Source organism: Mixophyes fleayi, chromosome 10, assembly GCF_038048845.1.
Source record: "Mixophyes fleayi isolate aMixFle1 chromosome 10, aMixFle1.hap1, whole genome shotgun sequence".
Classification (NCBI taxonomy): domain Eukaryota; kingdom Metazoa; phylum Chordata; class Amphibia; order Anura; family Limnodynastidae; genus Mixophyes; species Mixophyes fleayi.
Genome location: NC_134411.1, coordinates 38,075,632 through 38,102,620, shown reverse-complemented (window position 1 = coordinate 38,102,620; position 26,989 = coordinate 38,075,632). Strand labels below are relative to the sequence as shown.

Below are 26,989 nucleotides of genomic sequence, written 5' to 3'. Positions count from 1 at the left end.
TCAATCCTACTTGGTTTGCCCCTAAATTCTGCATTAGGTCTTGTTGAGTCATTTGCTCATAGTCCAATGTCTTGAGGCCCAGTAAAATAAATGCAACAACTATTCTAGATCCTTAAATACAGGATGGGTGTCTACAGCCTCTTGGGGTTCCCCATTATTGTCTAGAATGTACCAGATAAATGACAGCTAGAATCTGATTGGTTGGTACAGGCAACACCTCCACTTCTCCTTTTCAGAGCGTTTGCTGGAAGAATGTTTTTAGTAATATTCTCTAGTTTTAATGCTATTTTGGTCCGGTTGCCAACAGTCCTGTATTACCCGGGACATCTAGTTGATTTACTTTGTCTCGTACAGGTCTCCATCTCTCCCAGATTCCCTCCCCAGTTTTTAATTTATATTTTCCTCAGCAATGGACAAAGGGCAACATCGCTCCGCATTAGAACTGGGTCTAGAAATCAAAATTTGTACTTGGATCGAAAACTGGTTAGAGAATAGGGAACAGAGAGTTGTGATAAATGGAACATTTTCTAATTGGTCAAAGGCCTTAAGTGGAGTACCTCAAGGTTCCGTGCTGGGACCACTCCTTTTTAATATATTTATTAATGACCTTTGTGATGGTTTAGAGAGTAAAGTTTCTATTTTTTGCAGATGACACTAAACTCTGTAAGGTAATAAAATCAGAGCAAGATGTAGCTTCTCTACAGAGGGACTTAAATAAACTGGAGGATTGGGCGCTAAATGGAATATGAGGTTTAACACAGATAAATGTAAGGTTATGCATTCAGGGATCAAAAACAAGAACGCAATCTATAAATTAAATGGAATTAATTTGGGAGAATCTATAATGAAAAAGGATTTGAGAGTGCTTGTAGACAGTAGACTTAGCAATAGTGCTCAATGTCAAGCAGCAGCTGCAAGGGCAAACAAAGTATTGGCATGCATAAAAAGGGGCATAGATGCAAGGGAAGACAGTGTAATTTTGCCACTGTATAAATCGTTGGTAAGACCTCATCTTGAATATGCAGTACAGTTCGGGCCACCACTCTATAAAAAAAGATAATTTGGAACTAGAAAGGGTTCAGAGAAGGGCGACAAAATGGATAAAGGGTATGGAGTCATTAGGTTATGAGGAAAGGTTAGCCAGTTTAGGCATGTTTACTTTAGAAAAGAGGCTTCTAAGGGGAGATATGATTACTATGTACAAATACATTAGGGGTCAATACAGAGAGCTTTCATGGGAACTTTTTACCCCAAGGACCATACACAGGACACGTGGTCATCCCCTAAGGTTAGAGGAGAGGAAATTTCACAACCAGCAAAGGAAGGGGTTCTTTACAGTAAGGGCAGTCAAGATATGGAATTCATTGCCAGGGAAGGTTGTGATGGCAGATTCAATAGATATGTTTAAGAAAGGGTTAGACAAATTTTTAGCGGAAAGGTGTATCCAGGGATACAACCGTTAATTTAAAATGAAGGATAGTAGTGGATATAGGGTAAAAATTGGATTGCAATATTGAGTCTGGGGGGATTTTCAAAATTGAAACAGATGGGCGGTTGCCTACTCTGGATTAATTTCAAATATAAGTGCAGGATCGCAGGAGATCCAAAATAGGTTGAACTTGATGGACTGGTGTCTTTTTTCAACCTCATCAACTATGTTACTATGTTACTATGTTAATGATGCAGTTAGGTTAGTGTAGGTCAGGTCTGGCTTAAGGGTAAGGGACGCTAGTTAGGGCCCCTGGGATTTCATATGTTCCCCCCCCCAAAAAAAATCATTGACTGCAAAGCACATTTATTATAATGTTTAACTAACATGTATTTAGTTTCAAGTCCTAAAGAGCAAATGTCACCTGAGGAATAGAGATTGCCCAAGTGTCAGATGTTACGCTGTAGGAGGAGACACATGGGGTGCGCTGTCACTTATCTACCAATCAGTGGCAATCACTAGTGCACGGTGCAAGGTCAGGAGATGGAGGCGGACAGCACTGAAGGATAAACTCTGCCTGACCATGGTGCTACCATGTGGTGGGGAGAACAGGCTCTGCGCTGTATACCTGCCACCAGAACAGGCTCTGCGCTGTATACCTGCCACCAGAACAGGCTCTGCGCTGTATACCTGCCACCAGAACAGGCTCTGCGCTGTATACCTGCCACCAGAACAGGCTCTGCGCTGTATACCTGCCACCAGAACAGGCTCTGCGCTGTATACTTGCCACCAGAACAGGCTCTGCGCTGTATACTTGCCACCAGAACAGGCTCTGCGCTGTATATCTGCCACCAGAACAGGCTCTGCGCTGTATATCTGCCACCAGAACAGGCTCTGTGCTGTATACTTGCCACCAGAACAGGCTCTACGCTGTATACCTGCCACCAGAACAGGCTCTGCGCTGTATACTTGCCACCAGAACAGGCTCTGCGCTGTATACCTGCCACCAGAACAGGCTCTGTGCTGTATACTTGCCACCAGAACAGGCTCTGTGCTGTATACTTGCCACCAGAACAGGCTCTGCGCTGTATACCTGCCACCAGAACAGGCTCTGCGCTGTATACCTGCCACCAGAACAGGCTCTGCGCTGATACTTGCCACCAGAACAGGCTCTACGCTGTATACCTGCCACCAGAACAGGCTCTGTGCTGTATAATTGCTACCAAAACAGGCTCTGCGCTGTATACTTGCCACCAGAACAGGCTCTGCGCTGTATACATGCCACCAGAACAGGCTCTGCGCTGTATACTTGCCACCAGAACAGGCTCTGCGCTGTATACTTGCCACCAGAACAGGCTCTGCGCTGTATACTTGCCACCAGAACAGGCTCTGCGCTGATACGCGCCACCAGAACAGGCTCTGCGCTGATACCTGCCACCAGAACAGGCTCTGCGCTGTATACTTGCCACCAGAACAGGCTCTGCGCTGTATACTTGCCACCAGAACAGGCTCTTCGCTGTATATTTGCCACCAGAACAGGCTCTGTGCTGTATACTCGCCACCAGAACAGACAAGTATACTACAGAGTACCTCCTGCTTACACCTCTGGAGGCCTCGCTAAGCTCGGGACCTTAGTCCGCTGCCTCCGTTGCCTCTCCTTAAACCTGACCCGGTGTTATATTCTGGTCTCTGGAGAACGGTGACTAATATGTAAGATGACCGCTCACTACAAACATGTGGACATGTATAGAGACTGCATATTCCTCACACAATCATTTGTGTCCTTTTAAGGTAAAATAAACCACACTTAAAAAAATGGGTCTATTTTAATCCTTGTGCTGGCAGCGGTCTCACTGCTATAACCCAGCGATATATTACATGAATCATTTGGGTGCACTTAGCGATAGTTCTGATAAACTCCAATTTACTTTATTGTCAGTGATCCCGGCAACGCTTGGTAATCACAGCGTTGTGTTTTCTAGCAACCATTGTTTTATTTGATTATAAATCTGCATCATCGAAAAAAAACGGCTTCAACTGGAAAAACTTTACAATGATGATTTGTACTTATTAAATATAAATTGATTTTTGCTGTATGATGAAAGTCAGCGCTGAATTCAGACCTCTCAGCACCGACATAAACCAAACGGTATTACCGGAGCCCAGACTGCAGTTATACAGACTGGCATAGATGCCAACATGACAATATACATGCCAGGGGAGGTCTGGGGGTGGATAGGTTATTTAGAAGCCTCCGTGCTTGTCAATTCTATATTTTTAATCTGCTTTATAAGATGTGCAGTCTTGTGTGATCTCTGGTGTCCTTGTAAGTACTGTGCTGGATTTTGTAGTGCCCACGGGTCACCTCGCCCTGTTTGTATGGGGGAGATTCCGTTACCGGTGTTGTGAATCGCAGACATCATGCCGCACGCATTAACTGCAATTACGGTAGAAATCTCCACTTATTTTCCAGTGCGCAGAAAAATGAGCGGAGAGTCCTGTCAAATCTCCACCGCAAAGTGCCTCACGGACTTTTCGGAGACACTTCGCTGCTAAGTGTCAGACACGGGGAGTCAATAGATCCCATTTATAAGCAGATAAAAACGTGTGTGAATAAGTCTAAATCCTTGATTTCTGTGCCGTTTAGATCCTAATTTTGCAAAACGATTGTATTTTGTCAACTAGTGAACTAATTACAGATTATTATTAGTTATTTTGTACAAGTTCTTAAAGTGGATTTGTCGCCCAGCTTTAAAATCCGGATAGTAATAATATAGCCTAAGGAAATGCATAATTGCAATGTTAACTCGCTTACCATTCTTGAGAATATCCACTATAAAACTGTGCCCCTCCGTCACTGCTGAAATGCCTTCGGCAGCTTATTAAATTAGACGTTGGTGAAGGCTGTCCTGTGGGCTGAAGATCCTGGGAAAACTAATCTCATGTTATCATTCAGAGCCAATGTGCTGAAAGCTGGTAGACTTCCTTTAGTCTGGTGATATCGCAGGAGGTGTCACAGGAGCATGGGGAGAATTCTCCGAACTCTAAGCTCTTAGTAGAGAGGATCTGTCTTCTGACGTTCATCTAAGTCAGGGGTCAGGGAACTTTTTTACCTTTTACCCCCAAATATATTTAGATATGCCGACGTTACTCCCTTGATTTGAAAGGAAGGAAATCCTATATTATTAATTATTAGAATTCAAAATTTTATTGAAAGCTTCAACTTCAAAACTTCAGGTTTTTGGAGAAATGATGTTACTTCATTTTTGATACGGGAACGTCAATATTGGGGCATTTTGATGTCAGAGCAATTTGGATACAGTCTTCAGCGTCCAATCGATTTCTCTGCTTTGTTTTTATGTTCGTTAGAGTGGAAAATCCTTGTTCGCAAAGGTAGGTTGTTGCAAAAGGCAGCAACTTTTTGACTGTCTCCTCATGTGCAATTTTGATGCCTTTACAGCTGCTGACATCCAAAAATATGACAGATCTGCTTTGTTTTCAAATGCAATACGTGCTTCATTATTACATCGAAGCTCAAGAAGTGCCTCTGCCAACCCCTGAGACTCTTCTGGTACAACAGCAATTTCACATATAAAGGGGTCTACAATCCAACTGACAGCATGTGAATCGGCAACATTACCCCCAGGAATTTCATTTTTACCCCATTTGGGGTAATTTACCCCTGTTCCCTGACCACTGATCTAAGTGCTTTATGTACGGTGTAGATAGCAAATCTTGTTTTACCGGACGAGATCTTGCAATCAAGTGCGCTCTTTAAGAGCTATACTCTCTCTGTCTGGCACAGTTTCTCCAAAATCCTTACATTTAATCTGGTGACTGGAATATTTATACCCGCGAGATGCCCGAACTACAGAAAGGACTATACAGGTGTCACACGCAGTGCATGTAACATGTTTAGCTACGTGTTGTCTGTTTAATGTGCACTTTAGCTAGGTGACAGCTCCCAAACTCCTAACATTTATCTTCATTCGATCATCATAGATCACTTATAGCCAACAGTGAACTAATAACTTGATGGAAATACATTATTATATCTAAACCGAAACCGTGGTCCCCAAAGTTGACGGAAAAAGACCATACACTGTACAGTAAAATATCTCTTATCCTATAGGCTGGATGTCATTTTCCAGTGCGTGTCCTGTTTGTTGTATAAAGTAAGTTGTTTTGAAAGGGAATTTTTTCAAATACAATAGAGAATATTTTTGGGGATATGGCCGGCAGTCAGACATTGCTGGGGATATTGACCTATATATTTAGCTGTATCATCATCATCATCATCATCATTTATTTATATAGCGCCACTGATTCCGCAGCGCTGTACAGAGAACTCATTTACATCAGTCCCTGCCCCATCGGAGCTTACAGTCTAAATTCCCTAACATACACAAACAGACAGTGAGAGACTAGGGTAAATTTTGCTTGCAGCCAATTAACCTACCAGTATGTTTTTGGAGTGTGGGAGGAAACCGGAGCACCCGGAGGAAACCCACCCAAACACAGGGAGAATATACAAACTCCACACAGATAAGGCCATGGCCGGGAATTGAACTCATGACCCCAGCGCTGTGAGGCAGAAGTGCTAGCCACTAAGCCACCGTGCTGTAGTGTGTGGATACTGCGTAACCGCCAACCAGCAGTTTTCCTGGAAATTGGAATAACATGTGACCCCCCTAAAAGTCCCATTTATTAAGAATATGTTTCATATATAAGTTTTCATTCAGTTGCCCCCTTAGTGTTGCCCCAGTTTGTATTTTCTTGCACTTCCCCATCTCTCAAACCTACATCCTTGTCAGGAAGTGGACAAAGCTCGGAACATGAGAACCAACCCCAGAAACCTCAGCACACGGTGGGATTATCACCGGACAGGAATAGCCGAATCTCTCTAGGATCTGGGAGGACGCCCAGGCTCGGAATTCCGTATTTCTTTTCTTGCGTTGATGACTTAACAAGGTCTTATTAAAATATTATATTACTGAGACTCATCCTGACACAGGAGAAGAGATAATGTTCTATGTATTATGTCTGACCTAATTTATCACTTAAAGGGGAAGTACAAAGTCTTCTTATGGCTGCACCCCCCCAAACAGGCCAACTAGGAGCATGTCTAAGGCAGCACAGTATTGGGGGGCGGCATAGTTGTACACAACAGACGTATACTAATTTTATTTACTTTTTCTGTTTCATTTATTTATTTTGCTAATTGGTCTTTACTCATAATACCGAGGACATCATGAGCCTTAAATATAATCCAGCATTCCCAGCCCAACCAGAAATGCAGCCCCCACTATTTAAAAATCGCTCTCGTCCCTCTGGTGTATTCTTAATAATGGCATTCACTAACCGCATAAGTGGGTGACGATGACGATAAAACTATCCGTTTCGTGTGTTTTACATTATAACACATTCTGTCCACAATACGTTATTCTAAGATCCCAGTCAGTGGAAATACAAATTATGATTTCAGAATGTGAATCAGTCATCGTTTCTGTTATTTGTCATTTATTGTAGTCAGACACAAAACTATACAATGATATAGGGGCTGCTGTGAGGTTTTCCATCCAGCAGGTGGCGCTCTCTGGATCTGCATCTGAGATACAGTAACTTCACCACTGCGCAAGTTTGGTGTATTGCGTTGTAGTATTGTTTAGCTTTCAATTTATGCCATGAATATAAACCCTATACACAGTATCACAGGCCCGGTGTTTGTGCTGTCTCGTAAATGCAGGGAATATATATATATATATATATTAAATGATCAGTAAACTTTATGGTATCATTTATTTTACATTGAAAATGTGTTACATTGTTGGCCCCAGTTCAGTGTGCAGACATAGTGATACAATGATCAGGGAAAATCTTTCTGCAGACACCATGTATGGGTTGTGTTAGGACTCATCAGTGCAGAATAGGGTTTGATATATAGAATAAACAGCGCCACCTCATGGTCAAATTATTATGGAACAAAAAACACCTTTGAAGAAATCATACCTCAGATGTGGTAATATCCCACTTTTGCTGAACAGAAGAAGTCAAAAGAAACATAACTTGTTTTAAGGCCTCGTACACAAGGACATCGAAAAACAATTTAAAAGTATAGACGAACCGTTGTACTTAGTCCTCACTTTAACAGAGCATTTCAATCATGTTGATTAACGTGTTTCAAAGCTTCCCTTCAGCAAAGTGTACAATGTACACGGTGAATGTTCCCATAGAACTCCGTTGTATATTACCGAGCGTTAAAGCTTCTGAATGCTGCAGACAACAATGTAATTACAGAGAAGCGAGCGCATGGCGGAAGGTGTGTGTACTGGTCCGTTCGTTTACTTTATGTTTGTTCTGTCAAAATTCTTTCAATAGACTGAAAATATCTGTGTACAAGGCTCAAAATCACTTCTTTCACCATAGACACCATTTGCGTTGTGAACAATCAATTGTGATCCGATTGAACAATCTGTTGTCATTTTGTTTTTATCTTTCTTGGCATTTTCCGGGTGGATCTGCAGATGAACCAACTTCACCTAAGAAATCCAGAAGTGATTCCATCTTCAGCGTTTTCAAACGGAGAAATTCGTCCGTGTCCACGGAGTGGAAATCTGTTAAAATTGGCCCAGAGGAAGAGGTGGCGGAGAACAACCTTCTGGCCGTCCGCGTTATGGTGCTGAGCGACGAGAGCAGGTGACGTCCTGAAGGGAAATATATAAGATTTCAAGGTGGTTAAATCAGTTTAAAATGAGGGTTTCTTTTCTGTAGACAGCAAAACAGCAAATACTGTAATAACTCTGCACATCTGTTTTTCATCTCAAACATCATCATCATCATCATTTATTTATATAGCGCCACTAATTCCGCAGCGCTGTACAGAGAACTCACTCACATCAGTCCCTGCCCCATTGGGGCTTACAGTCTAAATTCCCTAACACACACACACACACACACACACACACACACACACACACACACACACACACACCAATTTGTTAGCAGCCAATTAACCTACCAGTATGTTTTTGGAGTGTGGGAGGAAACCTACGCAAACACAGGGAGAACATACAAACTCCTCACAGATAAGACCATGGTCGGGTATTGAACTTATGACCCCAGTGCTGTGAGGCAGTAGTGCTAACTACTGAGCCACTATGCTGCCATAAATATGGAGTATCATCATCATCATTTATTTATATAGCGCCACAATTCCGCAGCGCTGTACAGAGAACTCGCTCACATCAGTCCCTGCCCCATTGGAGCTTACAGTCTAAATTCCCTAACACACACAGACAAGGGTTAATTTTGCCAGTCTGCGGAGACACATCGCGTCAGAGTTTTTACTTAAAATCTCCGCTCATTAGCCCTCACGGCCCATAACGATATAAGGGAAATTGGGCTGAGATTTCTGTACCGTATTGGCCACCAATGTGCGCAGTCAGATATCGAGGGGATCGCTGGCATTACATCGCCATCAATTGAGTCCCCTAAATCGGCGCCATCAAACACTTCGCAATTTTGGCAACAAATTTGAGTCCCTGTGTCCTAGTTACTTGATAAGTACTTAATTCTCATTAATATTGGTCCTGCCCCCACTAAATGGCGCGTTGACACTAAGTGCACTGTAATCTGCCAGAGACGTCTCCTGTAATAACTCTGCGTGTGATATTTCAGCTCAGACATGGAGCATGGTGCGGAGGAGAACCACGGGAGGGTGAGTCGCAGGAGGCTGTCCTCACGGAGGAAGGAGAGACAATCCGTCGTCACCGGTTCATCCGTGAACCAGAGAGACGTCCGCGGGGACCTGAGTAATACATCTAAAGCTGCAGATGGTGAGTGGTGATTAACGCAGCATTTCCGGATATCCCTGTTTGAGTGATGCTGAATTCTGACATGTTACTTTCGGTATGTAATAGAGAAGGACGTCCTTACCTGCAGGATCAGATTTGCTAAGCTGTAAAATGAGATACAAGAAGATCATAAGATCTACCGATGTGAATATTCGCTGCCAGACCAAAGCCAATCGGCTTAAAATACAAATATATGAAGAGCGAGTGAGTTAAAAGTTCTAATCCAGAATCAGTAACGAAGCTTAAAAATCACACAATCTAGTAAGGAAAATAAACACCAACAAAACACGATATATACATTATGATATGTTAAACAGTTTAATACATCAATCATAAAATATCATTAGATATAAAATAGCAATATTGGGCCTTGAAACAAATAAAAGGAGCAAATTTTCCATGTTGCATTTGGATAGCAGACAGTATATGTGTGTTACATGCGAACAGATAAATGCATTTGCACCATTTGCATCGCAACTTAGGTTGTTCAGGGGTAAATTTGCACTTTTTTTTTTTTTTTTTAAGCGTTTAACGCAAAATGACAGCCATAATGCCCCAGGAACAATGGACAGGACATAATTACAACTTGCAGTATAATTACATACATATAGCAACTTTTGTAATTGTAAAACTACTGTTAATACACAATACAATGAAAATATTTAGTTTCTTAGCAGTGATATCAGGGTCATTTTGCATTATTTAGGATTCAGGTTTGCTGTACAAGCCCGAGTCCCCTAAATGTATTATTTAGTTTCACTTCCCGTCAGAAGACTTAATCCATATTCAGACCAGTTGCTGACTCTGTTTCCCTTGTCAGTGGCGCCCTCTGCTGGTTGTTTTGCAGTAAAACAACAACACATCTCCCTGCAGTATGGATGGATTTTGGCAGGTTCTGAATCAACATCGCACCTATCAGTCTCGGGGCCTGGAGCTGAAAACACAAAGAGCTAGATTTACTAAACTGCGGGTTTGAAAATGTGGAGATGTTGCCTATAGCAACCAATCAGATTCTAGTTATCATTTATTTAGTACATTCTACAAAATGACAGCTAGAATCTGATTGGTTGCTATAGGTAACATCTCCACTTTTTCAAACCCGCAGCTTAGTAAATATACCCCAGGTGTGTAATGTGCCGTAAATACGCTTCTTTTTGCTTTTTTAAGCAGCCAGTTTATATTTATTTATTTGTGATTTATCTAAGTGGAGAAAAATGCAGAAAAGGTGGAAAATCAGAAATTAAAGACAACAAATAAATATAGTTCTGTGCAAATCATTAGATGTTTGTAAAAATGAATCTCCCACCTTCAGTAACCTGGGATCTCCGGAGCAGTGCGCAGCAAGCGCTGCACCTCCTTCTGCGTCATCATTGCGCCACTTCAGTTCCAGTGTGATAACTACTGATGGGTGTGGGCGACGGGAGATTCATTTTTATAAACAATTTTTAAAAGGCGGAGTTATCCATTTAGAAAAAGCCAGTCAGTAAATTATAGATCAGTTTCTCCAAGTTTTGATTGGAGATCTTAAACACTTTGTGCCTCCTGCCTCAGTGATGTCACTGGTTCCTAGTGACTGGATAGGCTGCACTCTCAGTGATGTCACTGGTTCCTAGTAACTGGATAGACTGCATTCTCAGTGATGTCACTGGTTCCTAGTGACTGGATAGGCTGCATTCTCAGTGAGGTCACTGGTTCCTAGTGACTGGATAGGCTGCATTCTCAGTGATGTCACTGGTTCCTAGTGACTGGATAGGCTGCACTCTCAGTGATGTCACTGGTTCCTAGTGACTGGATTGGCTGCACTCTCAGTGATGTCACTGGTTCCTAGTGACTGGATTGGCTGCACTCTCAGTGATGTCACTGGTTCCTAGTGACTGGATTGGCTGCACTCTCAGTGATGTCACTGGTTCCTAGTGACTGGATTGGCTGCACTCTGTGATGTCACTGGTTCCTAGTGACTGGATAGGCTGCACTCTCAGTGATGTCACTGATTCCTATAGTGAATGGATATGTTTAAATCGCTGTCACTATCTGTTGTTTTGCCTCTGAAGAATCTCTGCAGTTATATCTAAAAATCTCATTGTTTTACCTAATAATATGACTCTCCTCTCTCCTCTCTCCTCTCTCCTCTCTCCTCTCTCCTCTCTCCTCTCTCCTCTCTCCTCTCTCTCTCTTCTCTCTCTCTCTCTGGTCCATTTCAGCTCTCGTTCGTACAACCAACCTCCCGTCAGTCACATCGAGCAAATCCCAGAGATGGAGGAGGAAGATTCAGTCAAGTAAGGACACGCAGTTTGTGTGTGACCATCACACTGTTGGTCTCAGTCTTATCTGTCACGTTTCACTGATAATTTCTTACCAAAAATTATAATACTATAACTTCACCAATAACTGTAGCGATCCATCGGAGATCACCCAGCAAATGCCCCAGTATTATATTTACTGTATATAATAAAATATCTCAGGGAATCCTTCATCAATAACAGTGTACGTAAAACGTCCCTAAATAAGTCTCCTGGATCATAGTGGAACTCGGGACATTCTACGTTCTATGTACATTACCTGATGGTGAGATCTTGTTTCTTGTCATCAGCTATTGTATGCTGTTAGCAGCTGCTTGTAACCTGGCAGAGTACAGGGACCAGGAATAAAACGTTTATCACAACTCTCAAATAATTGTAATTGTAGCAAGCGGCTGACAACGCTGTAAAGCCACAATATGAGATCTGTCGTAGGATATATTGTGGTCTGAATGTTCTGACCAGTCTGCTGTGGTTTCCTTTCTGCTTTGGATCGTTGTCCTGTTGGAATATAAATCATTATATAAAGTCCTCGGTCTGTTACAGACATCAGCCAGATTCCCTGTAAGATTTGTCCCTTTCACCATCTATTACAACACATCTTCCTATCTCTCGGCCTAGCGGTGAGCAGTCACCGCAGTGCTTCTTGGTGGGGATAGTGCTCTTAGACAGACAGATAATGGCGCATTATCCGCAGACAGTAATGGCGGCATTGTGACCTGGGATCCTTAACAGGCGACAAGTTTACCGAACCACACGGAAAACATTTTCTAGATGTGGCTCACATTGGCGTGATTGGTAATCATATGTGTATGTAGTATGAGGCCTGTACGAAGATTTACAGGTGAACAGTTATATTTTCAAACCAACACGGATTGGATGTGATTTTAAGCAAACTGAAGATTAACAATTAATGAGAATTGTGTTTGAAAACTGCATCCCAATAATGGCCCCTCCCCCAGTTTACAGAGAAGGGAAGTAGCACTATGCAAATGTCCATACACACATAATAAGAACAGATACTGGGAATTACATCAGACTTACAGAGAAGGGAAGTAGTACTATGCAAATGTCCAGACACACAGAACAAAACCAGATACTGAGAATTACATCCAGTTTACAGAGAAAGGGAAGTAGTACTAAGCAAATGTCCATGCACACATAGTAAGAACAGATACTGAGAACTACATCCAGTTTACAGAGAAGGGAAGTAGCACTATGCAAATGTCCAGACACACAGAACAAGAACAGATACTGAAAATCACATCCAGCTTACAGAGAAGGGAAGTAGCACTATGCAAATGTCGATGCACATAGAGCAAGAACAGATACTGAGAAGGGAAGTAGCACTATGCAAATGTCCATGCACATAGAGCAAGAACAGATAATGAGAATTACATCCAGCACACAGAGCAGGAGAAGTTGTACTGTGCTGTGGTGTATACATATAGAATAAGACTAAATACGGACTGGAAGTGGTGCTGTACGATATATATATATAGTCTGTATTTTCCCCCAGAAAATTAGGGGCAGAATGTCACTATGTGAGGTACCAGGAACACATTCTACCAGAAACATTAGTTCCACGTTATACATATAAATTATATATCAGCATGATCCATTATACCAAAAAAAGTATGTTATTTATTTATTAAAAGGCTCCCCAAAACTCTTATTCATCAGATTATTAAATATTTTAAATAAATGGCCCATCCACTGTCCACTGCTCCATTCACCGGGACAGCCAATCACAGGAGTGTTTTACACGCTGGCTGCTTGTGATTCGCTGGCCGATGAAGGGGGCCCCATTGGGATCAGTTAATCAGCCCTAGTGTGCATGTGGGTGGTTATTTTATCAGGATTTTAGGGGGTGTTGTTTTATGCGCTGGAGTAATTGGTAAAATAGATGAACTTATTACACGCTTTAGTGATGTGTGTTAACAGATTTTCCGTGCACTTTTCATGTAATGCAATCTATTATACTGGGTGAAGGTGGGTGTGAATCGTAATACAAGCCTTGAAATTGCACAAATCACACATTATGCTGGTCCTGCTACTAAGAAGATCTCTGAAGATTTCAGTCACTGCTGTGTGTGCAGTGTGCATTTCACACCACTAGAGGGCGCTCTGCCCCTTCCAGATAATGACATCAGAACAGAATGTCGCTGTGAGCGATCGCTGATAAAAGAATTTGAAAAATGCTGCATGGAATAATTTTCCCTCACCCAGAAATAAAAAAGGTCACATGTGCAGGAGCCGCTAATGTGTTCATGGGAGTTTATGTGCTGCATCTCCCAGTAATTTTTCCCCGAATCTTTACAGTACCCCCGAGGGAGACGTTTCATGCACCACTAGGACCTCAGATCTGATACTCAGTGACGTACAAGAACTCTCTTGTGAGAATAAATTTAAAATTATATATATATATATATATATATATATATATATATATATATATATATATATATATAGGGACATAACAGAGCGTTCATAGTGCAGAGAACTCACTCACATCAGTCCCTGCCCCATTGGCTTACAGTCTAAATCCCCTAACATACACTCAGACAAAGACAGAGACTAAGGGCAATTTAATAGCATCCAATTAACCTACCAGTATGTTTTTGGAGTGTGGGAGGAAACCGGAGCACCCAGAGGAAACCCACGCAAACACAGGGAGAACATACAAACTCCACACAGATATGGCCATGGTCAGGGATTGAACTCATGACCCCAGTGCTGTGAGGCAGAAGTGCCCTCCACTGAGCCACCACACTGTCAATGTTGCTAATATTGTTACTGTATATTGTTCTAGAACACCAGGGAAGGCTGAAGAAAGGTCAGTGTGTTGTGTTGTGTCAAAATTGTATAAAAATAAAGTTCTAAAAACTGTTACATATAAACATTATTATGTTATTGGGATAATGTTATCCCAGTGGAGCGGATGTAGTCTGTGATCTGTGTCCTTGTTGTAGAATTTCTTTTTATAATATTGGGTTAAGTTGCTTTGTTATTTATGAAACTTTGCATTTTGTCTCTCTCACACACATACAGACATAGAGACATACACATATATACACATACATAGATACACAGATATACACACACAGGCACACACACACATAGATACACACACATATATACACATACATAGATACACAGATATACACACACAGATACATAGACACATAGACACACACACATATATACACATACATAGATACACAGATATATACACACACAGATACACACACACATAGACACACACACATATATACACATACATAGATACACAGATATACACACACAGATACACACACACATAGACACACACACACAGACACATACACACACGCCGGACTATAACCCTACTGTCAGTATATACCACTATAAAGGTCTCTATGTAACAGAATCATGTAATATATTTATGTATTTAATTTACAGCTCTGCCTCTGATCATTGGTAAAAGATCGTCTCATATTTCAAGAGAGAATTTGCCCCCGGGCTCTCCGGATGATGAGGTAATTTATAATCATACAGGGTCAGACATCTGTGTACAGCAGCCAATGGGAGGATGATCCCGAAACCTGCATAACCCGCCCCACACCCCCCCGACCCTCCGCAGCGTATGGGAACTTTAACATTCTCGTTGCCTCATCGTACGTAACTGCGCTAATCTGTACAAGGAGCAGGTGGATCAGGGTCTTGAGATGGTGTCTGTGGAGGGGGAAATATGTAGTCATTTCTGATTGGAGGAGCCAGGTGCTTTGGGCATGGCTAGATAAATATCGTCTGGGCTAATATTTGTCCCTTGAATTGCGCGTACATGCTACAATGACATTGCCTTGTGGGCTGTGACATTTAAATGAGATTCAAGGGATAATCCCTAGTTCCTTAGTGGCCACGGATGCTCTTTCTCCCCTTACAGCAGCCCAGGCAGTCTTTAAACAGCAAGCGAAGTACATTTTTAAGCATGCATCATTTTTCTTACCTGCCCTCCTACAAATCATTATCTCCTTTTCAAAATCCCTCTTGAGGGTAGATAAGAATGGCTGCCAGTCACACACACGGGCTCCCAGCATGTCATGTGACGGCAGAGGGGGGGGGGGATTTTACAGTGCAGTCTGAGGGGTGGTACAAAGACTCTTTGCTCATTGCCTCATGTGCCATGTGACTGTGGTTGCCTTGGTAGTCACATGACACTGTGCAGAACTACTGTAAATCATTAATAGCAGCCTGAAGAAAGAAACCATGGAAATGGAAATGACAGAGCTTCTTCTTCTAGCATTCCACAGTGATTTATGTTAAAAAGAAAAACACACCTCTGTATTTCATTGTATTTTATACAGTCCCGAGTGCTCCCAATATCCCCTCACTCTCCCGATATCTCCTCACTCTCCCGATATCCCCTCACTCTCCCGATATCCCCTCACTCTCCCGATATCCCCTCACTCTCCCGATATCCCATCACTCTCCCGATATCCCATCACTCTCATGATTTAAGATAAAAATTAGGTTTGTAACGAGCAGAGTTTAAGAAAAGAAGTAGAACAAGAACACAAAGTCGTTCAGTTCCAGAAGATGGATTGTGGACGTACATCTGTGTACTCATAAGACAGATAAATACTCAGATTTGCACAAATAGAAATGTACTGCAGGGGCACGTTTTTGCACATTCACAAATTACCTTTATTTCAGTTTTTCTAAATCTGAAATGGCTGAATCGCCAAATGTAACTGTAACGTCAGATCCCCATTCTATGTTCTTAAATAAAAGTTTGTTTATGTCGTACAGGTGTTCAACAAAAATTCTTCGGAACATTTCCACGACACTCATCTTCCACCCAAGAATGAGACGGTTTTGGAGGAGGAATATCCAGTGATACCTTCATATGTTCCTCATCACAAGGCTCTCCTGGGCAACGGCACAGACCCAAAACCGGGGGAATATAGGTCATCGAACACTCCAAAGCCAAAGTCATACTATCATTATACCTACCGGAAAGATGAACTTGGTAGAGATGTGGGCAGTTCACACGATCCTCTCTCGGAGTATCTCAGTGACCACAGTGATGTTTTTGAGAAAGAGGAGAGAAGAGATGAAAGGACTAAGAGAGATTTGCCACAACAGGACCAAAACAAACCTCAAAGCGCAACGCTTAAGAAGCTGGTTCTTTCTGACGAGGAAAAATCCAAACTTCTTGATTGGAGCTCTGCAAAACCACGACCACCAACCAGAGATCTTCAAGAGCAATCCTCTTCTCATGTCACCAAAGATCCCGGAGGAGAAACAGAGAGCAAAACTAAATCCACATTCGCCATCTTGTCCAACGCAATAAAACGCTCGTTTACTCGATCTGTGAGTTCTACTTCGGAAAGCCCAAGACAAGTTTTGGCAGCAAACACCAAACCATCTGCGTCCACTAGCTATTTTAATTTTTCAGGTACATTTTTCAGAAGGAGCCGTAGTAGTTCGGGAAGTCAGACCCACCCCACTGACACGGAAATGAATTTCTTGCACAACAATTTGCCCTCAACCCGCAGCGATTTCAAGGCCTCCAATGACGGGGCGCCCTGGAATGCTGGACTGTTAGCTTCCCAAAAATTCAAGCAGGATTCTTCGAAAGTAGAAGACATGCCTAAAATGTTAGAAAAGTTCACCATTAGAGAGAATTGTCACAGTAGTGCGAATTCTGAACTACCTTTCAGGACCAGAAAAAGTTCTATCTTTTCCTCACTGCGGCTTACAAGCAAACCCCCCGAGAACCCATCGAATGCGCCCCCAAATGACACGTGGTACGTTCCCTGGAACTTCAGGAGGAAACCCAATGAGAAAGAATTGGACGAGAGGCCTCAGACGAGTTCCTTAGGAGCTCCGAATCTGCCGTTTGTGGCCCAACCAGGTAAGAAAATAGGTACAAAGTGTTTTGATAATTTTATGATGGTGCATAGAGGGTCCCATCACAATTTTGCCATGGGACACTGACTTTTATGCCCCTTTTTGTCTGCTCGTTTAATGGTTAATGCCACAGTAGTAAATATAATTGTACAATATTAATTTCCAACCCCCTTACCTGAATTGTGGTGGACCCTCTCCCATGAAGGAGGAGGTCCCAGTTTGTAGAGCAACGTTATTATGGAAACGCTTCTTGCTCCGTCATTGTCATCGCTTCCACCTGCTTATGTGACTATATTTCCAGGCGTCGCTATTGGCGCTGGTGATTTGAAGCTTGACTACGTTGGTGGGTTGAAGAGGCGTAATACTGGCATAACACTTTGCCGCGGTTCACTCTGCCAATTGCATCCTCAGGGGAGGTAATGGGGTGGGGGGTGTAGAATTTAGCTTCATCCATGAGGTGTGTACTGTAGGCACACATTTTACATGAGAAGTGAAAGGAAACGGGGGAGGGCGCAACAGCCACGAATAGGGAAGTGATCACGTTAATATGGATATTTTTTAGCATTTCTGAAACCTTTTTAATGACCTCACGTTAGAAAATGACTGAATTATAATGACAGGAGGGAAATGGACGTCTTGGAAGTATGAGCCAACAAATAAAGGGATTGTTTAGGCGTTTGAATTCTCGACTCGTTTTGCCCCATCACAGAGACGCTTCCGGAAATCAGCAAGCGGGTGATCCCTTGTATATATGCAGAGGGCAGTAGGTGCGTTCATGCCACAGTGGATGCGTTGCGGTATTTTATCTCCATAATTTATATTTATAGTTTGTAAAGATGCGTTTTCATATTGAATCGACGTTGTATTTTCAGCATAGCGTCCCTTTAAAGACATACTATAATTTGTGACCTTGGCGGCTTGGCCTGTTAAACCCGCTCACCTGGCACGTGCCCCGTTTCTGCCCTCTATCTCCTATTGGTTTTGCCCTGACGATGCAGTGACTGCCACATCCCACGATGTTTGTGAGCTGATTACGTCTACTGGTCCTCGGTAATTAGCGGTTTGTTTCATCAACCAGAAATAGATTCCAATCGCTACACTAAGTGCTTTTAAAAGCAATATGCACCGGCCTTCCCCTCTAGACCTTCTGTTTGGTGTTTATCATTTACTCCAGCGAGCAAAAAAGCAGCGCGGTTGTAGAATATTGTTCCCGTGGTAAGAGACACAAAGTGTTTTGTAAGTGCTCCTATGGTAACTGAATATGTTAAACAGTTAAATATCTTTATTACCAACTGGCAGAAACACTGCGTATTTACTTTCCACGTAAACGCGTCGACAGCCAACCTCTGGCTCTCCACAGGTAGAGGAACTATAAGTACCAGCCATCCCTGCATTGCACCATTGCATTGAACAGACTGAGTTCCCACACTGGGTTCTGGCTCTGCAGGCAGGTCATGCTGACACTTGTAGTTCATAAAGAACTACAACTAAGGATTTAGATTTTCAGAGCTAGATTATTGAAACGAGATAAAGCATGTAGCTTTAGGGACTTTTCTTGCTGTATTAACTGAGCAGTATTTATGGCCAAAAACTACAAAGTTTTGTTTCCTAAAAACGGTGGTTCCAAAATTTTAGGAGGTTGTTGTTTGATGTGACGTTTACACTTTTTCACAATGCGCCTTTGCCATTTTCTCCTGCCGCACGCACTTCTGTTTTGTGGAAGCCTCTGCTCTCCCCCCTCCTTCCTTTCTGTATCCCTTTAAGAAACGTTTATTTGAATATGCAAAAGATACAAGAGCCGATGACAACTATGAAACAGAAACTTATTGTGATCTATATACCATTGTAGTCACCAATTTATCTACTCCATTCTGCGTGGCAGATAACGTCATTTAATGAGCCCCTCCGCTACTTCATTGCTCGTTCTCATTTTTGCTCTGATAATTTAATCGATGGATAACACTTTTGAGACACAAATTGTGGAATTTGTTTGTGTTTGGATAAATGAATGAAATATTTATGGCAACAGAACCGCGATCTCCGCGCCCATTCGCCGCTGTAACACTTTGTGTCTTAAACACTGAGAGACAATGTGACGCCGCTGTACACTGAGCAGATGTCATGTAGGAACATGGGTGCCAGACGCGGGGGACACAGGAGGGTAATTAGTTTAAGAGCTGGCACAGACCATTACTTTTCTTTCGCGTGTGTGTGCATTGAATTACCGGGCGAGCGTTACACAATCATTTATAAAAAAAAAAATGTCAAACATGAAACATCCATTTTTTTAATTAACATTAACAGAAGATCATTCATAAAGTGTCCTGTAATACATCCAGCACATTATCGGCAATGTTGCGAAAGAGAAAAAATGGGAGCTGTCAGGATAAAGAAAAGGCCGAGGACGTGGACATTAGCCAGACGTAAAAAAGTTGTTGTAAATACAACGTGCTCATTTATTATGTTTTACGTTACAGAAATGACAGACGTCAGAGCGACCAAGTCTGAGAATTACTCCAGCTCTTCCGATGATGATTTCGTCTCTAAACGTTCTTCATCGTATAAGGTAATTGATTGTATTTCAATTCTTGTCTTTACCCGATAAGTTTAAATATTGCTTATTATACTATTTATATTATATAATGACTGGGTGGCAGCTTTCATCTATCACGCCAATTTTATGTGCACATTTGTAGCTGTTGGACAACTATCATCATCATTTATTTATATAGCGCCACTAATTCCGCAGCGCTGTACAGAGAACTCACTCACATCAGTCCCTGTCCCATTGGGGCTTACAGTCTAAATTCCCTAACATACACACAGACAGACTATTGTCAATTTTGATAGCAGCCAATTAACCTACTAGTATGTTTTTGGAGTGTGGGAGGAAACCAGAGCACCCAGAGGAAACCCACGCAAAAATGGGGAGAACATACAAACTCCACACAGATAAGGCCATGGTCAGGAATTGAACTCATGACCCCAGTGCTGTGAGGCAGAAGTGCTAACCACTTAGCCACCGTGCTGCCCTAACTATTGCAAGCAACCAAGGAATTTTGGGTTAGAAACATGCAGATGATCATCGTTTGACCGTAATGATGAACATCGCCACTGCATGTGCTTGTCAGAAGCACTAGACCAAACCTCGGCTCTCCAGGTGTTGTGAAACTACAAGTCCCAGCATGCCCTGACAGCTATCTAATAGTAAAGCATGCTGGGGCTTGTAGTCTCACAACACCTGTAGAGCCATTGGCCGTCCAGGCCTGCATAGCCACACCCTCAGGGATTATTTGCATTTATTTTTCTATTTAATATTGAGGACCACATTGTTCTGCACAAGGAAGAGCATTATTCTTCATATTTGCATATTTATACCACAAACGGGAGCTGCCATGCGGCAGTAAATTAATAATAATATAGACACCAAGGAAACACCGTCATCCAATAGCCTAAATCAACGTTTGCCTGAAAACAACTTTAAATTAAGGATCTACCATTCTTGCAGCATGAACACAGCTGCAATACCGATCTTGTCTCCTGGATAAGCCGTGTATTGTACATACCCCTCTAATTGACAGATGCTGCGAGTACAGCCATTAAGTCCTATGCTTTTATTGCACGTCGATTATTAACCCGTGAACTTCTGTTTCCCGGCAATATCTGCAAACCCTTGGACGTGAAGTTATACTTTTAGAAATGTGGCATTTAAAGGGTTACAGAATCCGTGCACGATTTTCAGACTGCAATCTACTTTTAACCTTGGCATGTTTTAGAAGCTATTTGGAAAACGCACAATTCAAAGTGTATGCTGAAAGAATATAGCTTTGTTATAGGGATAACGCAGTGAAGGTTCTAAGGGAAGATTCTGAATGGAGCTGTTAATTCACCTGCACAGAGTGGCTCTGAAAGTTACGGAAAAGGGACCGGAGGGAGGGGAAGAGACGCGCGTTTTGTTTATGTAGAACACAATCATTTTCTCCACATCTATTGTGAACCTTCAAGGATGATTTCACAAATAGCATGGGCCACGGTATTCAGAACCACATTATAATCTATCACTTGGCAACCTTCATTGACCCCTTCAGAACCAAGGGCAGAGTCAGCGCACATTATCTTTCACTTTTAGAAAGCAGAGGATCCTTTTAACACCATTTAAGGATTTGTCACCACTGGTTTTTAACCTGTTGGGAGCACAGAAAGATCGATGTTACGCTATGTACTCACTATTGTTACAGATACATTTTTCATGTACATTAAAGCAGCAATCCCACATAGAAGATTTTTTTCCCTAAATTGCAAGTTAAGTGCATAGCTATCCTCCTACAAATCATTATCTCCTTCTCTGATTAGCAAACTAAACTGGCTGCCAGACACAGCCGCAATAAGTCTGCTACACAGACACAGGCTCACAGCTCTCAGCTTGTCATGTGATGGCAGTGGGAGAAGAATTAGAAAGTCACAGTGCAGACAGAGCTCAGAGGGGTGTTCCGAAGCCTCTCTGCTTACTACATTGTGTGCTATGTGACTGTGGTTGTCATGGTAGTCCAGAATCATAAATCATTAATAGCAGCCTGAAGAAAAAAAAAACGACTGATGCGCATAAATGACAATCTGTAGGTCCTGATTTGATTGGGTATGGAAGAAGTCCCCGTCACTAGGTGTGTGGCGTCATCCTTTGACCTGGAAGAACAGGCTGCAATTTGCTTTTTTAGCTGAGAACCTATAAAAAAAATACTCTCTGAAATTCATCCAGCCGTCTTTGGCATCCAAACGCTCGCTCATCTCGTCGTTTAGTGGCTGTAACGTGTGTGGGCACCATTGGATCTAAGGGGGGGTGCAGAGTTCTAGGTTGTGGTCTTTGTTGCAGATGGAATGTTAAACTCTATCAGTGTAAGTATTGGCAGTAACCAGCACAGGTTTTAACACCATAAGATTGCCAAGTTTAGATGGGGCAGAAGTAGTACTTATCCTCTGTGTATATATACATTGCATTTTGTCCACTGCTAATAGGAGGATCGTCAGCACAATACACAAATTTAACAAGATTTTTTTTTAAGACCTTTTTTGACGTCACTCCATCTTTGGACTGGCCGAAGTGCATGTATTGTGTCCTGTCTAGAGCAATATATCACTGAACCCTGACTTATAATCGTTCCTGGACAAGGGGAGGCAGCCGGCGAAGGTTTTGTTTTATCCTGGTTTTGGCAAAAGGGCTGTAGCTGTTCGCTGACGTTCTCTCTGCTTGTCCCACATGTCTGTGGTGATCCCGGACTGATCAACCATATAAGGAAAATGTCAGGATCTGCCTGCAAGCCCCTTGCAGTGCTTACTGCTTTGCCTGGCAGCTCCTATCTTTCTAGACTTTATTATTGTTATTATTGTGGCAGTACCTCCAGTCACCAGAAGTGCTGCTATTGTGCTTTCGTGTTTGCATTAGGGGTTAACCTGCTCACCAATTATCATTTGCACCTGGGTGTGTTCTCATTTATACCGGTTACTCCCAGCATACATTGCTGGTTATTGTTGTCACATTTTGTTGTTCCTGCTTTTTGCTGTGCTTGTGGTTTTCATGCTGCCTGCAATCTCTCCATATCACCGCTTACCTGCTACCTGGAATCTCTCCATATCACCACTTACCTGCATCAGCCATCTACCTGGTATTTATTCCTGTATTTTCCTGTATGCTCAGTATTACACCATCAGGTTGTAATTCCAGCAATAAACATTGTGTGTTTTCACCTCGTTCCTGGCTCCTGAGCTGCACTTTGTATTTGAACCGTGACAGAAAATGAGCATCAAAGCAGTTTTTAATGTTGTGTGTAAGAGGACATGAAGCTGAACATTTGAGTTTGTTTCACTTTTTTAACAGTTTATTTCTTGTCATGATGCCAATAGTCTTTAGTATTCTGTCATATAGTGTAATTGTTGTTGAATCTAAATTAGATTGTTTACCTGTAAGTGTCAGTTTCAGTTATGAGCTCATCAGCTGGAGATAATTAAATACTCTGCATGTTTTGCGTGTACAATTAGCTCTGCTTTATTAGTTACAAGTCCATATCTATATAGCACAAAATCACGTATTACAGAAAACTACGCCCCAAAAGGTTTTAACCACTCATGCTCCCTTTACACAGATGTTGCTACATTCTGCCATTTTCACACAGGAATTCTCCCCGGGGGGGAGGGGGGGGGGGGGGTTGGTTTATCTCCTGTTTCTACTATACTCATGGTCATGGGCACTGTCTCCTGCAAACAATGAATAACTCCTACAAACTAGCTGTATCTAATCTGTCTTTAAGCTATAAGAGAACAAAATGGCTATAAGGCAACAAGATGGCGTCAGCTTAGCAAAATCACATTTCTCATTGTCACTGTTGGTATTACTAAATTGCACCCACCAGTCCTGTAGACCTCCTAGCAGTATGTCTGGATTTTTCACCAATGTGCCCAGTTGGTCCTACCGGTGCGGAGTCATCCACTATGCAACCTAGACTCGCCTGCGCCAATTGAGGTGCACAGTACCATAAAGGGGGTTTTGCATCGTGACTTGGTCTGAAGAAGAGGCCAATTTTGATGGATGATTCAATATTCCTAAGAAAGCGGCAATCACTATGATCCAGCAACATCACTAGTGAACTCCACTGTATGTAGGTGACGGATGCATTATTATAGGTTAGTCGGCGACTGAAGACTCCACAATTGTATCTTATTGAAGAAAAAGAGCTTCAGAACACAGCACTAACAGGGAATAAATATGCTGTGTGAAGTGCAATCTGTGGGCAAGTTGTCTGTTTTCTGCTTTGGTTAATTGACAGTAGTGCTGAAATATTTCAGGGTGTTGAAAATAGACTTTACAGATAAAGGCAAAATGTCCTCAAATAGTCAAAATCATCTATGTAGTTTACATTATGGGCAATGCAAAAATAGTGAAAACGCCAACTCAAAGGACATTTTATTGCAAACAGGGTGTAATTGTTGAGAATATTTAGCAAAATGTTGACACTCTGCAACCTGTATTGTGGTAGAATAAGCTTAAGTTTCAGTTAATACAATGACCAGTCTATGTCTGATAATCTCAGTTCTATACTGCTGCCTGATGCAGCTGCACGTTACAGTAGGAAATTATCTGCAGGAGCATAGCCTATCACTGTTACATTCTGGAAGGTTCTTAGTGTATATACCCACGGAGTTTAGTAGCCATTTGTGGTGTGTTGCATTGATCTGCCGGATTTACTTTCTATACAGAATTTTATATACCCAACTTGTTCTTTATTGCTGTGTAACTAGCACTTACTGAAATCGTTCAACTTTGTTCTATTCTGTTAGAACACTCGGGCTTCCAAACACCGGAGAAAGATGGAGAGAGATGCCAGACTCAAAACTAAACAAGAGGAGCTGAAGAGGTTACACAGAGCTCAGGTGAGGCTGATATTCCATGTTTATGGTTCTCCGTGTTTCCAATTTTCTTAAGTGCCAATATTAGCATAGAAAAATACCAGGGATGCTTCACCGTATTTCACCCCCAATATGACAATACCTCTGGCATGATCTGAAAGTAATTCTCCAATCCTCTCCTTAGTCAGTGTTCTCCTTTATATAACAGTGAGGTGAGAGATCATCATCATCAGTTATTTATATAGCGCCACTGATTCCGCAGCGCTGTACAGAGAACTCATTCACATCAGTCCCTGCCCCATTGGAGCTTACAGTCTAAGTTCCCTAATATACACACACACAGATTAGGGTCAATTTTGATAGCAGCCAATTAACCTACCAGTATGTTTTTGGAGTGTGGGAGCAAACCGGAGCACCTGGAGGAAACCCACGCAAACACAGGGAGAACATACAAACTCCACACAGATAAGGCCATGAACAGGAATTAAACTCATGACCCCAACGCTGTCAGGCAGAAGTGCTAACCACTGAGCCACCGTGTTGCCCCAAAATCACCATGGTTTAGCCTTCCGTTTCAAAAGATGTTTCGTATCTGGAACGTGGAAGTAATCTGCGGCTTGTGATTGGACAGACAGAGCCCCCTCCCCCTTCCTAAGAGAAGTTGCGTGAGCTGCGGAGTGTAGTCCATTTTTCGGCATACATGACAAGATTGATAGTTACCTTCCTTGCAGACACCAGTGATCACACTGCAGATGTTTTAGTTAAGGTAATGATCTGGGGTCAGAGAGCCCCTTTAAAGGATAATTACACCCAAAACTGAACATGAAGTTTTACATGGAATATCCTATCTGAAACCTAGTCCCAAAAGAGTACATACCTGGGGTCTGAAGGTGGCCCCAACGTCTTGCACGTGCCTGTTGCTGCTGAGAACGCTCCTGCACGCTTGTGCCAGACTAGGTTGGCATGAGCTAGGACAGCACAGTAGACAGAGGCCCCTCCTCCTTACTGCTGACCCGGCGTTACCCAGACAGGAAGTGCCTTGTGCACTGGAGTCCGTACAGGGTATAGCGGGATCCACTGCGTCGTACAAACACCGACCAATGAAAAACAGAAATTCTTGCCTTTTAGCACAGAACTCTTTATGAGACAAATGAATTCAATAATTAAGTGTGTAGCGTAGGATTAAATCTCTTGCTCCCGCAATTAATGGTCTCTATGGCATATAATGGGGCAGGCGATTAATAAAAAGAGATCGCCACAACCGGCTGGCAAAACAGATGTAGCATTCATTTTACTTCTTGCGAAAACATCAAAGAAAGAGAAGTGAAGTCAGGAAAAAAGGATTTGTTTCCATTCGAGGAGATTTAGGGGCACATTTATCATTATTCACATAAAGTGAAAAGTAGTTTTCAATCGCAATGATAAGGATTGAACTACTTCTCACATTTATGTACAGCCGTGCAGAGAAACAGCAGTTCCGAAAAACTGCTGTTTCAGTGATAAAAAAAATCATACTTACCCCCCTCTTCGGAAGCGCTGTCTTCGGGTCTTCTCTTCACTCTTCAATTGCGCATGTTCAGTTCCAAGAACTGGACATGCGCACACAGATCCCCTCTCTGTCTCTGCAACGATAGTTGCAGAGAGAGAGCTGTGAGTGACAGGGAGGGATCATGTGATCCCTCCACACATGCGCTGTCCAGCTCTGCTCTCCGGAGCAAAGCTGACAGCATTAGATTTCCTCATGTACGCCAGCTGCAGCTGGCGTACATTAACATGACAAGTTCCCGAAAAAAATGTTTTTTCGGGACTTGTTAGATTGCGGCCAGGAGCAGTCACCATTCTGTTGAATGGTGACTGCTCCCAAAAACGAAGAGGAGTGCAAAGCAGCAGATATCCATGATATCTGCTGCGATGCCCCCTTAATAAATTTGCGGAGGACACTGTGGGACCTTAATTATCCGTTAAAAGCACTATCGTGCTTTATTAAATATGTCCCTAAGTGATTGAAATCGTATAGAATCCTGAGGTGTTTCCTACATAGAAACTTTCCTGAGATTAATCTCAGACACTAAAAATCTCCGGCGTAGTTTAGCGCTTAATGTAACTCTGATCGATGT

At 42.3% G+C, this 26,989-nt stretch overlaps 1 protein-coding gene across 2 annotated transcripts in view; it reads left to right on the top strand.

Annotated features, from left to right (window-relative positions):
* MICAL2 (microtubule associated monooxygenase, calponin and LIM domain containing 2) overlaps positions 1-26,989 on the top strand; it is a 157,963-nt gene that overhangs the window by 107,291 nt on the left and 23,683 nt on the right. For both annotated transcript variants that reach the window (XM_075188464.1, XM_075188463.1), the window contains 7 exons: positions 7,954-8,125; positions 9,107-9,264; positions 11,484-11,558; positions 15,021-15,097; positions 16,371-17,478; positions 19,952-20,040; positions 24,804-24,896. In XM_075188464.1, the coding sequence (XP_075044565.1) occupies positions 7,954-8,125; positions 9,107-9,264; positions 11,484-11,558; positions 15,021-15,097; positions 16,371-17,478; positions 19,952-20,040; positions 24,804-24,896 (1,772 nt within the window). The remainder of the gene's footprint in view (positions 1-7,953; positions 8,126-9,106; positions 9,265-11,483; positions 11,559-15,020; positions 15,098-16,370; positions 17,479-19,951; positions 20,041-24,803; positions 24,897-26,989) is intronic.